General features: G+C 39.9%; 1 protein-coding gene across 2 annotated transcripts in view; it reads left to right on the top strand.

The window, feature by feature from the left end:
* Positions 1 to 6,414: 6,414 nt before the first annotated feature.
* MACROH2A1 (macroH2A.1 histone) overlaps positions 6,415 to 18,457 on the top strand; it is a 38,401-nt gene continuing 26,358 nt past the window's right edge. Inside the window, exons 1-2 of one of the 2 annotated variants that reach the window (XM_034403725.3) lie at positions 6,415 to 6,568; positions 17,446 to 17,646. In XM_034403725.3, the coding sequence (XP_034259616.1) occupies positions 17,475 to 17,646 (172 nt within the window). In that variant the 5' untranslated portion in view covers positions 6,415 to 6,568; positions 17,446 to 17,474. The remainder of the gene's footprint in view (positions 6,569 to 17,445; positions 17,647 to 18,457) is intronic. The other variant, XM_034403715.3, reaches the window with a different exon arrangement.

Raw genomic sequence — 18,457 nt, 5'->3', positions numbered from 1 at the left:
TACATTCACCTGTACTGAGCCTGTGCACAATCTGGGGTGCTCCTGGACTCAGAGCTCCTGCTTGAGGAGGTAGCAGCTAGGGGGCATTTGCACAGATACATCTTTTGTGCCAATTGCAACCATTCCTGGACCAAAAGGCCTTGCTCACCAGTGGTGGGTTGCTCCAGGTTCGCACCGGTTCACAAGAACTGGTAGTAAAATTTTTTTAGTAATTTGGAGAACTGGTAATAACATTGCCTGGCCACATCCCTGAACCAGTCCCCGGCCCGGTCGCCGCTCACTTACTCTGCCCACCTCATTAGAAGCTTTTTAAAAAACTTTTAAAAGCATTTTTTCTACAACCTCTTCGGCTGAAAAAATGCTTTTAAAAGTAAAAAAAAAAAGCCTCTGATGATCGCGCAGCTAAGCTGGGATCTCAGAAGCTTCTAAAAGCATTTTTTTCTGCAACCTCTTCAGCCAAAGAGGTTGTAGGAAAAAAAATGCCTTTAAAAGGCTCTGGCAATCCCAGCTGACTTGCCTGATCGTCAGAGGCTTCTAAAAGCATTTTTTTCTGCAACCTCTTAAGGTTGTAGAAAGAATGCTTTTAAAAGTAAAAAAAAAAAAAAAAAGTTGGCCACGCCCACCCAGTCACATTACCACAAGCCACGCCCACAAAATAAGCCACACCCATAGAACCGGTAGTAAAAAAATTTAGAACCCACCCCTGTTGTTCACCATGACTCACACCTTAGTCAGTTCCAGTTGGATTACAGCTCCAAACAGGCTTTCCCTTGAAAACCACTCACAAGTATTAACTGATGCAGAACACAGCATTTTTTCTTTTAGAAAGAAGAATGTTTAGTTTAGTAGCAATGCTCACGTTGCAGTTTTTAAAATTTGTTCCAACAGTCTCTTTAATATCTTTTCCATTTTATCACTTGGACACAAATGAGAAGCTGAATTTACTGTGAAGGGATTCTCCAGTCAGTGATAAATGAAATGCATCAGTGTCATCCACGTAAATTGGAACAACTAGATTTGAGTACAGTACACAATAGCTTTCAGTTAGTGATGTCTTTGGCTGTTTCTCAACTTCTTCTGTTTTTGCTTTTTCGTTCCTTTTTACTTCCTATTGTAGGAAGAATTATCCTTCTGGGTTCAGCTCCAAGTGGGGAAAAAGACACTGGAAACATGGAACCTACTTGGAAAGATGGTTTAATGGTGGACAGGATCACATGGTTTGAGTTCCTGAACAGAAAAAAGGGGGCCGAGATGCTGGGAGTCCCCGGGTTTTATGACCTCTCTGGCTTTGAACTTCCTGGGGCCCCGAAAGAGTATCCTGATTGGTTGTCAGACTCCCAGGAGGTGGGAGTCTTAGCTAGCCTTGCTGGCTGATGTAATCTTCCCAGGTGCCATGTGGTGAGTTTCTGTTGCTACATGGGTCTATATTGTATTAGTTTCTGTTGCTAGATGAGTCCTATTGTGTTGTAGATGATGGTCCATTGACAAAGATGAGAGGGAATTGAGTTTCTGCCTCTGGCCCATTGACAAAAGGTGGGAGCTGCTTCGTCTTTAAAACATGCTTCTCCATTTCTTGTCCAGGGAAACATAATATTCTGCCTTTTTAATATTTCCTAAAATATTTCATTCTTCTAGGAAAGGGATGGGTGCTAACTTCCTACACTCTAAAGCAAATTGTATCCTGAACTCAAGTGGCTTAGGACCTGGTTATCATGGCTTAGGACCTGGTTATCTACGGGACCGCCTACTACCACCAATAGCCTCCCACCGGCCAGTACGCTCTCATAAAGAGGGAGTCCTCCGGGTGCCGTCAGCCAAACAGTGTCGACTGGCGGCCCCTAGGGGGAGAGCCTTCTCTGTGGGGGCAACTACCATCTGGAATGAGCTCCCCCGGGAGATACGGAGGATCCCGGATCTGCGCACCTTCCGCTGCGCTGTGAAGACCTTTTTATTCCATCAGGCGGGCTTGGCCTAATCTCTTCCCTTTTTTAAATATGTAAATTTTAATCTGTTTTTAAATTATTGGGGTGTTTTAATCTGTCTGGGCCAAAATGATTTAATTTGATTTTATCCGGTTTTTAAATTTTTTGTATCTATGTATTTTATTGTTTGGCTGTTCACCGCCCTGAGTCCTTTGGGAGTAGGGCGGTATACAAATCAAATAAACTAAACTAAACTAAACTAAGTACTATAACTGAAAAGTTCCTCATATTCACTTAATTTTTGTTTCAGGTGCTGTTTTGTACAAGAAGAGTTAACATAATAATGAACCTTTTACTTACATGTTTTCTTCTTCATCACAACACAGTTGTGTCATTTTAAATGCAAAAGAATGCCCTTTTATTTGTTACACCAGCACCAAAATTTTGGCAGTTTATGGAAAAAATCTAGAAAAAAATAACCTAGTGCTAAGGAACAAAATATTGAAGCACTTGAAGAAAATCCGTACAGTGCATGAAACCTAGCAAGTAATTGTTGAAAGTCTTATTACATTTCTAATACACAGTCTGGATTATACACAATTAATTTCTTTTGTGGGCAATATTACACTCTGGTTTATTATATGTACTTTTAAAATCTGTTGTATTTTTAAAATTTATATTTCGTTCCACTTGTCGAAATTGTGTAGGATCTTCTGCTTGAGCAGGGGACTGGACTAGAAGACCTCCAAGGTCCTTTTCAACTGTTATTCTGTTATTTGTGGGGGGAAAACATGTTCTAATGATATATGCAAGTGTGCACAGTGCCCTCTACTGGTTGAAAATAATAACTGCACCATTTCTGCTAGCATTTCCCCATTCAAGGTAAAGGAAAGTCTTTAACATAACATATTGTATCCAGGTAAACTTCAACTTACGTTCTTTTAGTTACAACAGCAGTGAAAAGCTAACTTATGACCATTTTTCGCTCTTACAACCATTGCAACGTCCCCATGGTCATGTGATCAAAATTCAGACACTTGGCAGCTGACTCATATTTATGACGTATTATATTCGTCATATAATATTACCTGTATTATATTCATTTTGAATATTGTTACTTTATATAGATGCAATATCAAATTCACATTTAGTATTGACTCTTTTTTATCCTATATATCCTGTAGCTTTTATTTTGATGTAATGGGTGAGTTCCTTTAGATTCTGCACATTCCCAACCTGCAAGCTGGCCCATAGTGGGTAACAAAAGAATAAGTTACATAATTAAAAAAGAAAGAGACAACATAGTTTTATGATGTTTATTATTCTATCTAATACTATAAGCAAGCACAACAATAAAGTCAAAAGACAATAGAAGGCATCATTCTTAAAACATAATAAAGAGCCTGACTGGTCTCTATGCCCCCTTAATATGTTAATAGCATAAAGAAGATGAAGTGTGTGTTTGACTATGCACAAAAAGTGTTATATGAATAATCTTCCTTCTAAGCACATCAGAGGCTGGGGAAGTTATTAGAATTGGCAGAATCCCAGTACTATCTTCTTTAATTGCATAGAACCTATACATGGGCTGGAGGGCTAAATCTCACTTTTAAGCATATCATGCCCCATCCATGCTTTCATCTTATTTGGAATATCCACACCTTTCATCCAGGGGTGAAATGCTCCCGGTTCGGACCGGATTGCCTGATCCAGTAGCGATGGCGGCTGGTGGTTCAGAAAACTGGTAGCAAAAATCCCTGCCCCCCCCCCCACGATGCCCAGCTGAGCCGCACGATCATCAGGTTTTTTTTTCTTTTAAAAGCATTTTTTCTACAACCTCTTCGGACGAAAAAAATGCTTTAAAAAATAATTAAAAAAAAAGCCTCTGATGATTGTGCAGCTCAGCTGGGATCGTCAGAGGCTTTACAAAACATTTTTTTCTGCAACCTCTTGGCTGAAGAGGTGGTAAAAAAATGCTTTGAAAAGTCTCTGACGATCCCAACTGAGTTGCCTGATCGGCAGAGAGGCATTTTTTTAAAAAGCAGAGGCTTTTCAAAGCATTAGAAAAAATGCTTTGAAAAGTTAAAAGAAAAAAAAAAGTTGGCTATGCCCACCCAGTCACATTACCCCCACCCACCAAGCCATGCCCACAGAACCAGTAGTAACAAATTTTACATTTCACCCCTGCTTTCATCTCTTTTCACCAGGCATGATAAAAGTTTGTCCTTTACAACTCCTAAAGCGTTATTATCACATCCAAGTCCCCTCAGGACTCTATTCAAAACTTTCTTCATTAGCTTCCAATCTGTTAATACTTCCAGTACAGGATGTTTCTTTACCTTAAATGGGTTGGGGGTTGTTGTTTTTTTTTGAGCCCCTCATTTGCTTGGCCTTTGTTCTGATGATGATGACGCTTGCTCCTCCAAGTCTATCAATCAATAAATAAACTCTTAATGGACTTAAATATTCTTTGTTGCAAGTTACTATAAATGAAATCCTGAAAGTAGCCATGGATCCACATTGTAAGGTTTTTATTTCTTGAATATTATTTCCTGCATTCTCACTCAATAACAGGAGCTGCTGCTGCATGTGTGGAAAAATGCAATCGTGGCCACATAAAAGCACCTGAAGATCTTACCAGATTAGAAACATTCAATTTAAAACAAAACATTTGTATTGTTTATACATATATTTCAGCTAGATAGGTATAAAATGGATTTTTAAACTATGTACAATTTAATATTGAGACGACTTTAGGATATGCTCATTTGTTGCAATAGTAGCAATGTAAATCTAAACTCAGAATCTTGATGTTGTGCCCTGTCCTCAGGATTTTGCAAATGTTATATCGGCTAAATAGGTCAGGGCCATTTATTCTGTTCTGAATGTCTATTGCTGATCCCAAAAACAGACATGCTGTGGTAGGAAGAAACCCTATGGGGAATGTAATCATATCACAGTAAAATGGGATGAAACAAATTGCTTCTACAAAATATCACTGCAACTAAACATGGCTGTTATGAACCAGTCCTAATGCCATGAAAGTTTGACAGCTGTTCAAGAGATCCAATTCTGAAAGAGAACTCAGAACCAAGAAGGGCTGGACCAATTAAGAGTCTAAGAAGCAGAATCCTCCAGAAAACAGCTTAGATCGCTCAGGAAATAAAAGATTCAGGAAAATCTGCAGCAGAGGGAAAATGTGTATTTTGCTTTGCCTCTCAGACTTCAACCTTTTTCCCAGTGATGTACGCTAGCTTCCACCATCTTGATGGGTGCTCCCTCCTTTGCTAGAGCACATATTGGCAGGTGGCCGTAGAGAGCCAGGGAGGCACCCAGCAGGCTTCGTTGCAGGGGATTTAACTGCGGCCCCCTCAGCATGGAGGCCTGACACCAGCACCCCCTCACCACTGGCTGCAATGCATTCCCCTGCTGGCCCACAGAGCATCCACTGCCATTCATGACTCAAGAGACGGCAAGCGGTGGAGGGGGTCCCAGGTGGGAGAAAGGCAGGTGAAGGAGGAGGGAGCAGTGCTCCCCAGCAAGGCTGCAGTGCTTAAATCATCAGAGAATGGAGGGCCAAAGAGAGAGAGATAGGGGAAAGGGAGGGGGGGAGGAAGGAAATGAGAGGGAAGGAGGGGTAAAGGAGGAAGGAAGATGGGAATGAGACAGAGGGAGGGTGGGAGGGAGGAAGATGGGAATTGGAGAGAGGGAGGGAGGAAGGAAGGAAATCAGGGAGGGAGAGGGAAGGGAGGAAGGAAGATGGAAATGAGTGAGAGGGAGGGAGGGAGGAAGATGGGAATCAAAGAAGGAGGGAGGAAAGAAGATGGGAATGAATGAGGGAGGGAGGAAGAGAATGAGAAGGAGGGAGGGAGGAAGATGGAAATTGGAGGGAGGGAAAGAGGGAGGGAGGAAGGAAATGAGACGGAGGGAAAGTGAAGGGAGGAAGGAAGATGAAAATGAGTGAGAGGGAGGGAAGAAGATGGGAATCAAGGAAGGAAGGAGGAATGAATGAGGGAGGGAGGAAGAGAATGAGAGGGAGGAAGAGGGAAGGAAGGAAGGAAGGAAATGGGAGGGAGGGAGGAAGATGGGAATCAAGGAAGGAGGAAAGAAGATGGGAATGAATGAGGGAGGGAGGAAGAAAATGAGAGGGAGGGAGGAAGGAAGATGGGAATGGGAGGGAGGGAAGGAAGGAAATGAGGGGGGGAGGGAGGGAGGAAGATGGGAATTGGAGGAAGGGAGGGAAGAAGGGAGGAAGGAAGGAAATGAGAGAGAGGGAGGGAAGAAGATGGGAATCAAGGAAGGAAGGAAGGAGAAGATGGGAATGAATGAGGGAGGGAGAGAGGAAGAGAATGAGAGGCAGAGAGATGGGAATGAATGAGGAATTGGAGGGAGAGAGGAAGGAAAGAAGGAAGGAGCGGTGCAGCCGAGACCGCCGCCGAGCGACCGACTGAGCGCACCGAGGCCCCTGAGGCGGAGGAGGAGGGGATGTGACGAGCGCTGGGCGCTGTGCATTGTGGGAGGCGCTTGCACGTTCGCCCGAGTCGTTCCAGTTCACGCGCGACGGAGCTGAGAGGGGAGCGGGAGACGCCGGGGGAGGGGGGGGCACGTATTGCTGCTGCCGCTGCCGCTGCCGACCCCGCTGCGCCGTAAGTGACCCACGCCGCGTTTCTTCCCCGGAGCCTCCAGGACGCGAACGCTGCCGGGCGGCGGGGCTTGTCCTTTGTATGCTCGCCGCTCTTCTCTCGGTCTCTTGGGAAGGTGGGGTTGGGAACGGCTGGCTCTTCGCTCTCTTGCCGTTGCAGTCCCGGAGGTGGCTGTTTTGCAGGCGGCGGCACCTGCCTTGCCTGCCCGGGAGTCGCCGTTAACTTCGGCTCTTGGGCGACCTTTGGGAGAGCCCAGCCGCGACTTTTCTTTGGCAGCTGGGATCTCAGTAGGGGGGGGGTGGAGCATAGGAGAAAGATCCCTCTCTCGATCCGCCCGAGGACGGGATCGACAAGGATTAAGGGAGAGCTGCAAGACTTCTCCGCTATGCCCTTAAAAGACAACCAGGAAATAAACTCTCCCTTCCCTCGTAAAATCGTTGCATCTGTTCTCATTTTGACTTCAGCTCGAGCAGGGTCGGCTTGGGAAGGGATCCGCCAATCCCGAGGGAAACAGCTTCGTTGCACCATAATGTTAAACAATTATTTTTTTAAAAAAAAAATGGTTTGGCTTGCTCCGGTTACGTTTCTCATCCCTCCCTCCGACCGTCCTTCACTTTCCTCTTTCATCTCATTTCGGGTCATTGGACACGAACAGATAACGAACAGGGGTTGCAAATAGAAAGGCTGGGGGTGGGGGTGGGGGGAGTTAATGGGGGTCATGTTCCCTGTTTCAGGGCAAAGGAGGCTATGGCCCAAAATTCTTTGCTCAGAAGTAGCTTTTTAAACCATACTATCAAAGGGATGGATGAAATAATGTGGAAGAAAATGCCACGTCAGGAAAGAGGGGAGGATTTAACCCCAAAACACCTCTAGAGGGTATTTTAGAAATCTGAACCAAAGCTGTGATGCTGAAGCGGCAACATTTACCCTGTCTTCTGGAGCGGGCAGCCATAATAAAATGAATAATAAATGTGTTAGAAGAGCTGTTTCTTGAATTATGATATTCAGTTTATAAAAAGACCTTAGAAGAAGGTTGAATTGTGGAAATAAAAATTAAGTATCAAAGCCACTCATAGCCCATCCAAAAGAATAAAGTCCAAATTGAGGTAGTTCTGCTTGTTTACGTGTGATCCCCTGATACGGTTTAAATCTGTTCAAAGTATGAAGTACACTTCTTACTGATTTGGATATTTCTCTGAAGTGTACATGCATTAAATTTTAAACTTACTTCCTGGCAAACGTATGTTGTCATTTTCTGTTTTGGGGACCAAATTGTACCCTGACTTAATTCATAACTCCATATGTAGATTTTTGCAGTGTTGAGTTGTATCAGTTTTTCATGATCTGAGATTTTGTTCATCTCACTAGAATATTAATATTTATGCCTTACGCCTATTGGGAGGATGTCACTTAGCAACAGGTGTATGGGGACTACTCTAGTTTACATGCTGCTTCTGTTTCTTAAGGTTTGAAAAGAACAAGTTCATTCTTTCAATCAGGCAAGAATTGCCTTGGTAGGTGAAGAGAAATCTTTAATTAGGACTCTATATACTTTAGGTTTGATTTCAAAATAGCCATTTGGAACATACAGAGGAATAAATATAGCATTTGTGTGCAACTTTCTGAAGCAGCTGCATTTTCTTCTGGTATTGCATGGCTGTTCTCTGGTAACTGCTATATGAACCCTGGAAAAGATGTGACTGCTTTAAAGAGTTGTAATAAGTATTACATTCATGCATCCTCATAATCCAAAACAGTTTTTTGGAATCATATCCAAAACATGGCATAACCCTAATATTTAGGACAGTCAGAAACTAGAATAGTAGTTACTGATGTCTGATAATACATTAATTTACTAAGAAATTTCTGTTGTGGATTGGCACTATATTTTATTCTTGACACATATTCACCCATTTTCTTATTTGACTAAATCTTTCTTTAGATTTAACTAAAACTATACCTTTCTTTCTCTCTCTAAGCAGATTCTACAAATAGGAAATGTGCAGTAATGTCTATACTTTGTGTATAATTAAAATTTTAATTATGAGTATTGATTATTATCAACTACCATATATATTTCAACTGTTTCTACTGTAGCTTTACATTTGTGTAATTGAGAACAGAATTTGAATAACTTGGTTCCAGTGACAGATTTAGAGTTTGCATCTGAATGAGATCTGTACATAGTCTTTGATTAGGGAATATACCAGCACTTGTAGAGTCATTGGAATTTAAGACATACAGTTTGGAATTCTGCCAGTCGCATTAGTAGGCTTTAAAAGAAGATAATTGGAAATAAAAGGGGTATACCATTTAAGAATTAAAACAAAAGTGTGTATGTGCATGAAAGCACCATCCCATAATATCAAAATGATTTAATAAAAACTACTTTACAGACTCAAGGAGGAGGATGAATGGATATAGAATAACTCTCATTGTGCTTAGCTTTTTCCTGCATTCTATGTATTTATGTTGTCTCGTGCTGAGAGTATATGTAAGCAAAATCTCACACTAAAAGAAGTGCATACATAAGTAGGCAAGCAGCCAACATATATCTTCAGCTAGAGCAGTTTTATGACACAGTTACAGAAAAATACAAAAACATTGCAGAATGAGGAAGTACATGGCATATATATTTCAACCGTAAATATTGCCAACCACATCAACATTTTCTTTCACTTTGCCTCCCTGATTATACTTCGTTATGTTTATTAGCATAATATGTTTTCCTTTCAGCAGAGAGCAATAAAATGGAAAGGCCCAGTTCCACTTGTCTGTGTTGAAACCAAACCTTTGTTATTCTACCAAATAATGCTTTCCGGCCTTCATGTGTGTATGTTGTTAATGCATCGTTAATAGCTTCAAAAAGGCAGATTTATACTAAGTTTTAAAAATGATTGTGAGACTATACGTACTTTACACATTCATTCAAAAAAAAAGTTTGCCTAAGAGCTTTATGTATAAACTGTAACAATCAAGGGCTAGGTTGAGTATCAAGTGTAAGTCTCTTCAACTGTGGTTTATTGATTTTAAGGGAAATTAAGATGAGGGTATTTAAACAGATTTGTTTTTGGTTCAATTTTTTTCAACAAAGAGAATTTATGTTCCATCAGGAAACTGTGAAGAACAGGAATTAAAGTTGAGGTTGACAGAGCCAGGGGTAGAGAATGTTTCTTGTGAATGTATTTAAATCTCAGTGCATCCTAGGATTCTGAAGGAATGTTGATAGTCTGCCTGAAATAGTAATAGCAATAGCACTTAGACTTATATACCACTTCACAGAGCTTTACAGCCCTCTCTAAGCGTTTACAGAGTTAGCATATTGCCCCCAACAATCTGGGTCCAATGTTACATATTACCTTTCAGAAATCTGCAGAAGTGGTGAGTACCAAATAAATAGAAAAGTATAAAGCTCCTCAAAATCAGGAGAAAGGGGGAACTATAATGAGGTGTGTCGCTTACAGGCACATATACATCTTTCTTTCAATTCTTAAATGGCGTGCCACTTTCATTTCCAATTGTCTTTTAAAATGTAATGCTACTGATAGAATTCCAAACTGTGTGCCACAAATTGAAGAAAATATGTGGTAAGAAGTAAGGAAAAATAAAAGACAACTCAGTTCTGGAAAAGGGGAAAGTGTAAAAAAGAAACTCAAAATAACCCTACTTTGATTCTGTTTGGCATAAGATGGGGAAGAGGGGAACTCTGCCAAAGTCTCAAGATTCAGTACAATTCCTCTAATCCTTGCACTGTTTCATGATTTGGCCTACCTCACAATACAGGCTCACATGAATACTGGGGAAGATTCTAGACCAGATTACGAAAAGATTTAAAATGCAAATTAATGCAATGCAATGCAAATTAACAAATTTGCAGATGACACCAAATTAGTGAGTGTGTGTGTGTATTAGAAGACATAAGTAAATTTGGGGTTATTTTGATGGGGTAGAAAAAACGGGCTGAAATTGCAAAATATTTAACGGAGACTTATGCTTATCTGTTTACATACTAAAAAATCAAATTCTCAGATGTAAGTTACTCACCTTGGAAATAATACTTAGGAAAGATTTCTTGGAATATGTAGTGCAGCTGAATGTTTATTGAATATGAGTCAGCAGTATAATGTGGCTGCATGAAAGCAAATGCAATGTGGGTGGCATCAAGAGAATGCTTGATCAGATCTCAGCTTGAATATTGATTGAATATTGACAATCTCCAATTGCTTGGAGAAGTTATGGGATCTCCGTTATTACATAAATTCAAGAAGAAGCTTAATGCTTGTATGGTAGGGATACTTTAATTAAAATTCTTGCTGCACTAAACAAAGGATTGGATTTGATGCCCTAAGGGACCCTGGGCTTTTTTCAATTGACCTGAATCAGTGATTTTACACAAACCCTAAGCTATATCCAAACTTTATTGTGAAGTACAGTGTGTGAAGCAAGTCTCCACCGAACTAGGAAACTTTAAAAAGAAAATAGAGAATTTATGGAAAATATGCCAATGCTTGGTTATCATTCTGGATATATTTTATGTATCTTCTTGTCAGTGACTTGGGACTGAGAGCTATTGTACTCAGTTTGTGACCTTCAACTTGGTGTCTAGATCAGGGGTCTGCAACCTTAAACACTCAAAGAGCCATTTGGACCTGTTTCCCACCGAAAAGAAAACACCGGGAGCCACAAAACCCTTCCCGTGCCTGACTATTTCTTGAATGGCCACAAAACTAGCATAACCACCCCAAACCTCCCCAATGATGCCCTTGAAGTGATGTCCCAGTGTCTGGAGGCCGTGCGGGTCTGGATGGGGAGGAACAGGCTTCGACTCAACCCTTCCAAAACCGAATGGCTGTGGATGCCAGCATCCCGATATAGCCAGCTGGTGCCATCGCTGGCTATTGGGGGCGAGTCATTGACTCCCACAGAGGGGGCTCGCAACTTGGGCGTCCTCCTGGACACACGGCTGTCTTTAGAAGAGCATATGACAGCCGTGGCCAGGGGGACTTTTTATCAGGTTTGCCTGATACGCCAGTTGCGCCCCTTTCTGAGTCGGGATTCCTTATGCACAGTCACTCATGCTCTCGTCACTTCTCACCTGGACTATGCTAACGCTCTCTACATGGGGCTTCCCTTGAGGGAGCTCCAACTGGTCCAGAATGCTGCCGCGCGGGTGATCACGGGAGCGACATGGCGCTCCCATATAACACCTCTCCTGCGCGAGCTGCACTGGCTCCCGGTGGTCTTCCAAGTGCGCTTCAAGGTGTTGGTTCTCACCTTTAAAGCGCTCCATGGCTTAGGGCCAGGGTATTTATGAGACCGCCTGCTGCTACCGATAACCTCCCACCAGCCAATACGCTCTCACAGAGAGGGCCTCCTCAGGGTGCCGTCAGTCAAGCAATGGCGGCTGGCGGCCCCCAGGGCGAGGGCCTTCTCTGTGGGAGCACCCGCCCTCTGGAACAAGCTACCTCCCGGAATACAGCTGATTCCGGATCTCCGCACTTTCCGTAAGGCCCTGAAGACGTTTTTATTTCAGCAAGCTGGCCTGGCCTGAATAGGTTTTATGGGTTTTTAATTGTATTGCTAGGGGTTTTAAATTGGGGCAGCCATTTAATTTAATTTATTTTAATTATTTTAACTTTTGTATTGCATGTGATTTTAATTCTCGGCTGTTTACCGCCCTGAGTCCCTTCGGGGAGAAGGGCGGGATATAAATTTAATTAATTAATTAATTAATTAATTAATTAATTAATAAATAAATAGTTAAATTAAACATTCTGTTTTCTTCTGAAACTTTTCTTTTCTTGGATTTATCCATGGTTGGCCTACTGGGGGTTGAGAAGCTCAATAAATCACATGCCGGCGGGTGTCGCACATTGGTAGTTGTGACACATATTTTGAGTGACAGAGCCGCAGCAGAGGGGTGAAAGAGCCACATGCGGCTCCAGAGCCACAGGTTGCTGACCCCTGATCTAAATGGTCACCAAGATTTCTAATAAGTTTTTTTGGTTCAGCAAGGGCAACTGTATGTTCTTAAAGCCTGTTCTTACTTGATTTTCTCAAGGACACATAAAAAGATGTCAGCAGTGGTGATGACTTTTTGTCAGCATTTAAACAGTTCAGGGAGAAAAATGGAGATTCTTTTTTTTTTTTTTTTTGCTTTAATTTATATGCCGCTCTTCTCTGGAGAGTCAGGGCAGCTTACAATGCATTAAGCAATAGCCTTCGTACTTTTGTATATTTATACAAAGTCAGTTTATTGCCCCCACAATCTGGGTCCTCATTTCACCTACCTTTGAAAGGATGGAAGGCTGAGTCAACCTTGAGCCTGGTGAGATTTGAACTTGTAGTAATTGCAAGCAGCAGATGTTAATAATAGTGGTTTAGTCCACTGTACTACATGTATGTATGGGTAGTATCAAAGAGATATGCATCTTCTTTTGAAATTGCCAATTTATGATGGTCAGACAAAGTTTTCATGTATCGTAATAATTAGTTGGGGCCAAATATACTCATTCTATAAATAATTTGAATATTCAGGGTTTATAGGGTTTGAAAGTTGCTTTGATCTCACTGCCTTAAATATACAAATGATTCTGCATAGAGTTGGAAGTAGAACAGTCTTCGTAGTAGGAAGCTGAGCATATATCTATCAAAATATTTCAAGTTCCACAATTCTTGGGTAGAACGACAGCTTCTAGTGTAGTCTCTGTAGCAAGCACTGTGTTTTAAGTGCTGAATAAAGAGGAAGGAAACAGTGAATGGTATTTACATTTTTTTAAACACAGCTTCACTTTACATGGAGTAACTTTCTTGATGCTGTTACACAACTATAGTGCAGTGTTAATCTGGGATTCTACCTTATCTGTCAATAAGAGTGCAGGAGACAGCATTATGGAGAAAAAACAGGAAATTCTGAACAGCAGAACTTGATTGGCAGTAGTGTATTGTAAAAGTAACATAGTTCAGCTGAATAAAACAGAGAAATCAATGTGGTATCATAGATAGGTACACTGTGCTACACAGTGGAAGCTTGAATCTAAATTTTAAATCTTAATTTGCAGAAATATTTTCTTTCCATAGTCAACTTCACATGGTTCTTGTGAAGATATCATGCGGTAGTTGCATCCCCTTCATTTCATACTATTATTATGAATAAAATAACTTATGGGCTAGGTTGAAACGGTAGCCATTGGATGGCTATGAATTCACAGTCTGGTGGCTGTTCAAGAAGATGTAAATGTAGTTCTAGTCCGGCTTGGCTTTTATCCAGCCTTAGGACCTGATTATCTAATAGCAATGTCATATGTAACAAAATCAGACGTGTATGCAAGAAGTCATTGTCCAAATGCATCTCAGCAGAAACAAGCCACTGCCACAATGCCACATAGACATTGAAAAATGAACTCAGCTGAAATACATCCAGCTTCTGAGGGCCAGCTGTCAGTCTGTTATTAAATTAACTCCCTTGTCAAATATACTTCAGAAGCTAGTTTTGTCAGTGTAAAATATGTGACCCCAGTTGCTCATTGGTACGGTCTTCATTTGTTAAGACCGTGAAGTAACGTAGTGATATGTGGAAGTGCCTTGAGAGAAGGGTGGGAAAGCTGCAGATTGGACAATCATTGTGTAAAAACTACATCAGCCCAAAGGAAGAGAGGGCATCGGAAATATTTTAGAAGGGACTCACCTTAGTTTTCTGGAGAATAAAAGGAAAGGAGGGAAGAAAAAATAACTTTTTTTTTGCATGATTTTGTTAATATAACCTTAAAATAAACAGCTACTATTTCTGGTCTGGACTACTTGCAGGGCTGATATCCTTCTAGTTGAGCTTGATTTCTAGTGACTTCATGCTCTTGCCATATAGTTTTGTGGCAATAATACTACTTTCTTCAACATTTTTTTCCCAATCTGACTGGGAGGCTTAGTAATTCATGAGTTATTCAAGCTCTAACCTAGTTCAATTTGCTTAGTTTTTTAAGATCAGTTGCATGCTGTCACTGATGTAGATACAACATTGTAGCACTCCCAGTGAAATTAGATACAACTCCCCCCCCCCCTTTCAATCTCCTGTCTTCATTTCTGAGCTACCAAAAGAAGTTTAGCATCTTAAGGCTAAGATTATGTAGCCGTGGCTGATTCTCTAAGAATATTATTTGAAGTTAGTTGACCAAAACAGCTTGTTCCAATTCTGTGATTCTGTTGGAAAATGATAGATTGGACAGCTTTATGAAAAATGTAAACAGTGGTTCTCAACCTGTGGGTTGGGACCCCTTTGAGGGTCGAACAACCCTTTCACAGGGGTCGCCTAAGACCATCGGAAAACATATTTTCAATGGGTTTAGGAATAATTTTATAGTTGGGGGTCACCACAACATGAGGAACTGCATTAAAGGGTCGCGGCATTAGGAAGGTTGAGACCCACTGGTTTAGAATCTAAACCATTGCGCCTCCGGAGCCGTGGGTTGCCGACCCCTGGTTTAAATTGAAATTTCAATACAAAATATTAAAAATATCCATTACAACCGGTATTATTTTATTTAACGGTGAATGGTTTTATAATGCTCAAGCTCCAGATTGACTGAGGCCTCTATTGTTTTTAAAGACTGGTAGAAGAGCCAGAATTAACCAGATGTTTTGATAAATTAAATGTCACTTTTCATTTTTATTTTAATTCCAAAATGAAAAGAATAATGGGATGGAGTAAAGCTTCTTAACTTTTTTTACAATGTTTCCTTAAGTTTCTGAACAATTATTGTTGGTGTGATAAGATAATATATTCAGTTAGGACTGTCATGATAGCCTCAGTTGAAATAGTATGTCTGTTCTGAAATATAGACAAATTTCCATATATGGAGTAATTAAAAGTTTAACTACAATCTGTCTGACATTTCAGTCTTGTATGAAAGCATTCATAGAAATAGTTAAATATTGGATCAATCTGAATAAACTATTTTATTTGGAGATGCCTGTACTTGTGTTTTGATAGATCTTGGTTAAAAAGGTAAAGGTTCTCCTCGCACGTATGTGCTAGTCGTTCCCGACTTTAGGGGGTGGTGCTCATCTCCGTTTCAAAGCCGAAGAGCCAGCACGGTCCGAAGACGTCTCCGTGGTCATGTGGCCGGCATGACTAAAGCCGAAGGTGTACAGAACACTGTTACCTTCCCACCAAAGGTGGTCCCTATTTTTCTACTTGCATTTTTTACGTGCTTTCGAACTGCTAGGTTGGCAGAAGCTGGGACAAATAACAGGAGCTCACCCCCTTACGCGGCACTAGGGATCAAACCGCTGAACTGCCGACCTTTCGATCCACAAACTCAGTGTCTTAGCCACTGAACCACCATGTCCCCTAGCCACTGCATCCTCTTGTTTGCAAATACACATAGTGAGTGAAATTGAACCAAGTGGGGACAAAAAAGAATGGAGAGCAAGCAAATCAAAAATTCAAAATAGAGATACCATTATTTAATAATAGGGAAGAGAAAAGAAAGAGTGAGAAGAACTACTGTGAAATAATGTCATTTGATGTCAGATCAGTTTTGCCTGAGAAGAAGTTTTCTTAAGACCAATAAATACCAACAGGTTTTCCTTTGGTTTATAAAATTTTGTTAATGGAACTGTCTTATCTCCACACCAGTAAAGGAAAAAAGCCACAACGCGAAATCAAAAGTTCAAGTCTTTGGAAAGATTTTTTTTTTTTAAACCACCAGTTCCCAGCAGACCCACAGTTTCTGAGCTTGTAAACTACACCTCCCCATAGAGCTTTTTAGCATTTTATGGTAATGCCTATACTCTTAGAAAAATGCAAGGTAAAAATTACAGGCACTCGGCAGAATTATCCATAAAAAGGTTGTGCATGGTAGTAAATTAACTTGCAGGTTTTGGCCATCCTTCATGGGTGTCAAGTGCAATTACGTTTGTGGAAAGTAGTTGTCAGACTGAAGTTTATGAAACTCCATCTGGGGAATGGCATAAAAGTCTGGTTGGTAAGGAGATGAATTCCACCATTCCACATTCCAGGAATTTAATTGCAACTCTTTATCCTTTCCAAAAAGATAAAAGAACCATATATTGTATATGCAAGTGTTGTTTACAGGGCTTAGTAGGAAGTAGGCCTTGCTAGCCTTGGAATTTGCTTTAAAGGTCAGTCCAAAAACTTAAAAGATATATTGAAGACTAGTGTACTTTCATGTGAAAAGTGCCTATAGCAAACTTTATTCAAGTGGGACTAACCAGAACCATACTATATATTCTACCTTTCTCCCTCCGTCCCTCCCTCCCTATCTCTTGCAACAATTGGTAGAGGAAGTTTCCATGTCTTTATAAAAACAGGAAGCAAAATTACCCTTTTCTAGAAACAAATAATAGGTGGAAATATAGGCTAGAGAAAATTAGTGTTGTTGTATCAACAGGCTTTTCTGATCTAGAAATTAGTTGGGAATGTTATTGGCACATTGTCCAAACCCCAGGCAAGTTTTATGTATTTGATGCACATGTCTACACATATGTATAAGTTTGTCTTTTGAGAATTTTGAATTAAATTTTACTTTTGCTTTAGAGATTTTATCAGGCCTTTTTAAAATCTCTCTTCCATTATATCTTCTTTGTCACATAAGCTAAACAATCTACTATCCATCATGCAGTGAAATATTGATTATTTTGGAAGCTGATTTTGCTTATATACTAACAATGCTTAATTCCATTACCATTGTTGAAATACACTAAAAAATCCTGTATTTGTGATAATATAGCAATTGAAATTGCACAGTGCACTTAGAAACTTTATTTAGCTGTTAATATTTTATAATATTCAGGTCTTACTTATTATTTGGAATAAATATTATGGAACCCATGGGTAGTCTTACTTTCTTCTTTATTTTTAGTGTGCTGATCCACACCCCCTTGAAAAAAAATGTCCAGCAGGGGTGGAAAGAAAAAGTCAACCAAAACATCTCGCTCAGCAAAGGCTGGGGTCATATTCCCTGTTGGACGCATGCTTCGTTATATAAAGAAAGGTCATCCAAAATACAGAATTGGGGTCGGTGCTCCAGTATATATGGCAGCAGTACTTGAATACTTGACTGGTAAGTTCATTTGAATAAGACAATAGTGAGAAAGCAATAAAAATAAAAAATAGTCATAAAAGGAATTCATGAAGAAAGTGAGGAGGAGGTTTGGTATAGAAACATTATCCACACAATCCAGTTTGTCAAGTTTTAATCCAGATTTCTTTTTTCTAGTTCTTGGAAGTATCATACCATAAAATTTGAGCAGTTGTAAAAAATTTTAAAATTTGAATTTACAATAGATTTCTCTGAAGATTTGTAGCTTTTGAATAATTGTTTGTAATGTTTAAGTACCCATGAACCCATACTGTATGTAAGCTTCTAATAAGAATCAAGGCCAGAGTGTAACAGTGATGTTTAATGTGTATAAAGTTTCTGCTCATAATTTGATTTTACAAAAGAAAAAGACCACAAATAGAAATTTAAGTCACCTTTTTAAAATAGCAGCAACTATGGTAATATTTTTTAAAAAAACATTATCTTTTTAAAATGCACAGTAGTGAAAAAAATTGTAAGTATCTTTAATGAAATTTTGTTAATTTCACTTGGGCTAAATTATTGTGAGGTAGAAGGTAGGATTAACAGGATTCAGATTCTTTGTTCTTTGTAAGCTTTTAAAAGTTAAACATGCAACTTTTAAGAAAACTGAATTATGTTTATTTTTAAAAAGACATAATACTGAACTGCTTTTAAATATGAAGTAGATTAACATTAAATAATATAAATATAAAGCTAAAGTATTTCTACTATTCAATTTATGTGCCCTTAAATGTAACTCAATTACTGATTACATGGATGCATTCATATTATTTCTTGATAAAATATGCAA

Source organism: Pantherophis guttatus, chromosome 2 (assembly GCF_059756535.1).
Source record: "Pantherophis guttatus breed Tessera chromosome 2, ASM5975653v1, whole genome shotgun sequence".
Taxonomy (NCBI): domain Eukaryota; kingdom Metazoa; phylum Chordata; class Lepidosauria; order Squamata; family Colubridae; genus Pantherophis; species Pantherophis guttatus.
The sequence above is the reverse complement of the archived record's forward strand: the minus strand, read 5'-3'. Positions and strand labels throughout refer to the sequence as shown.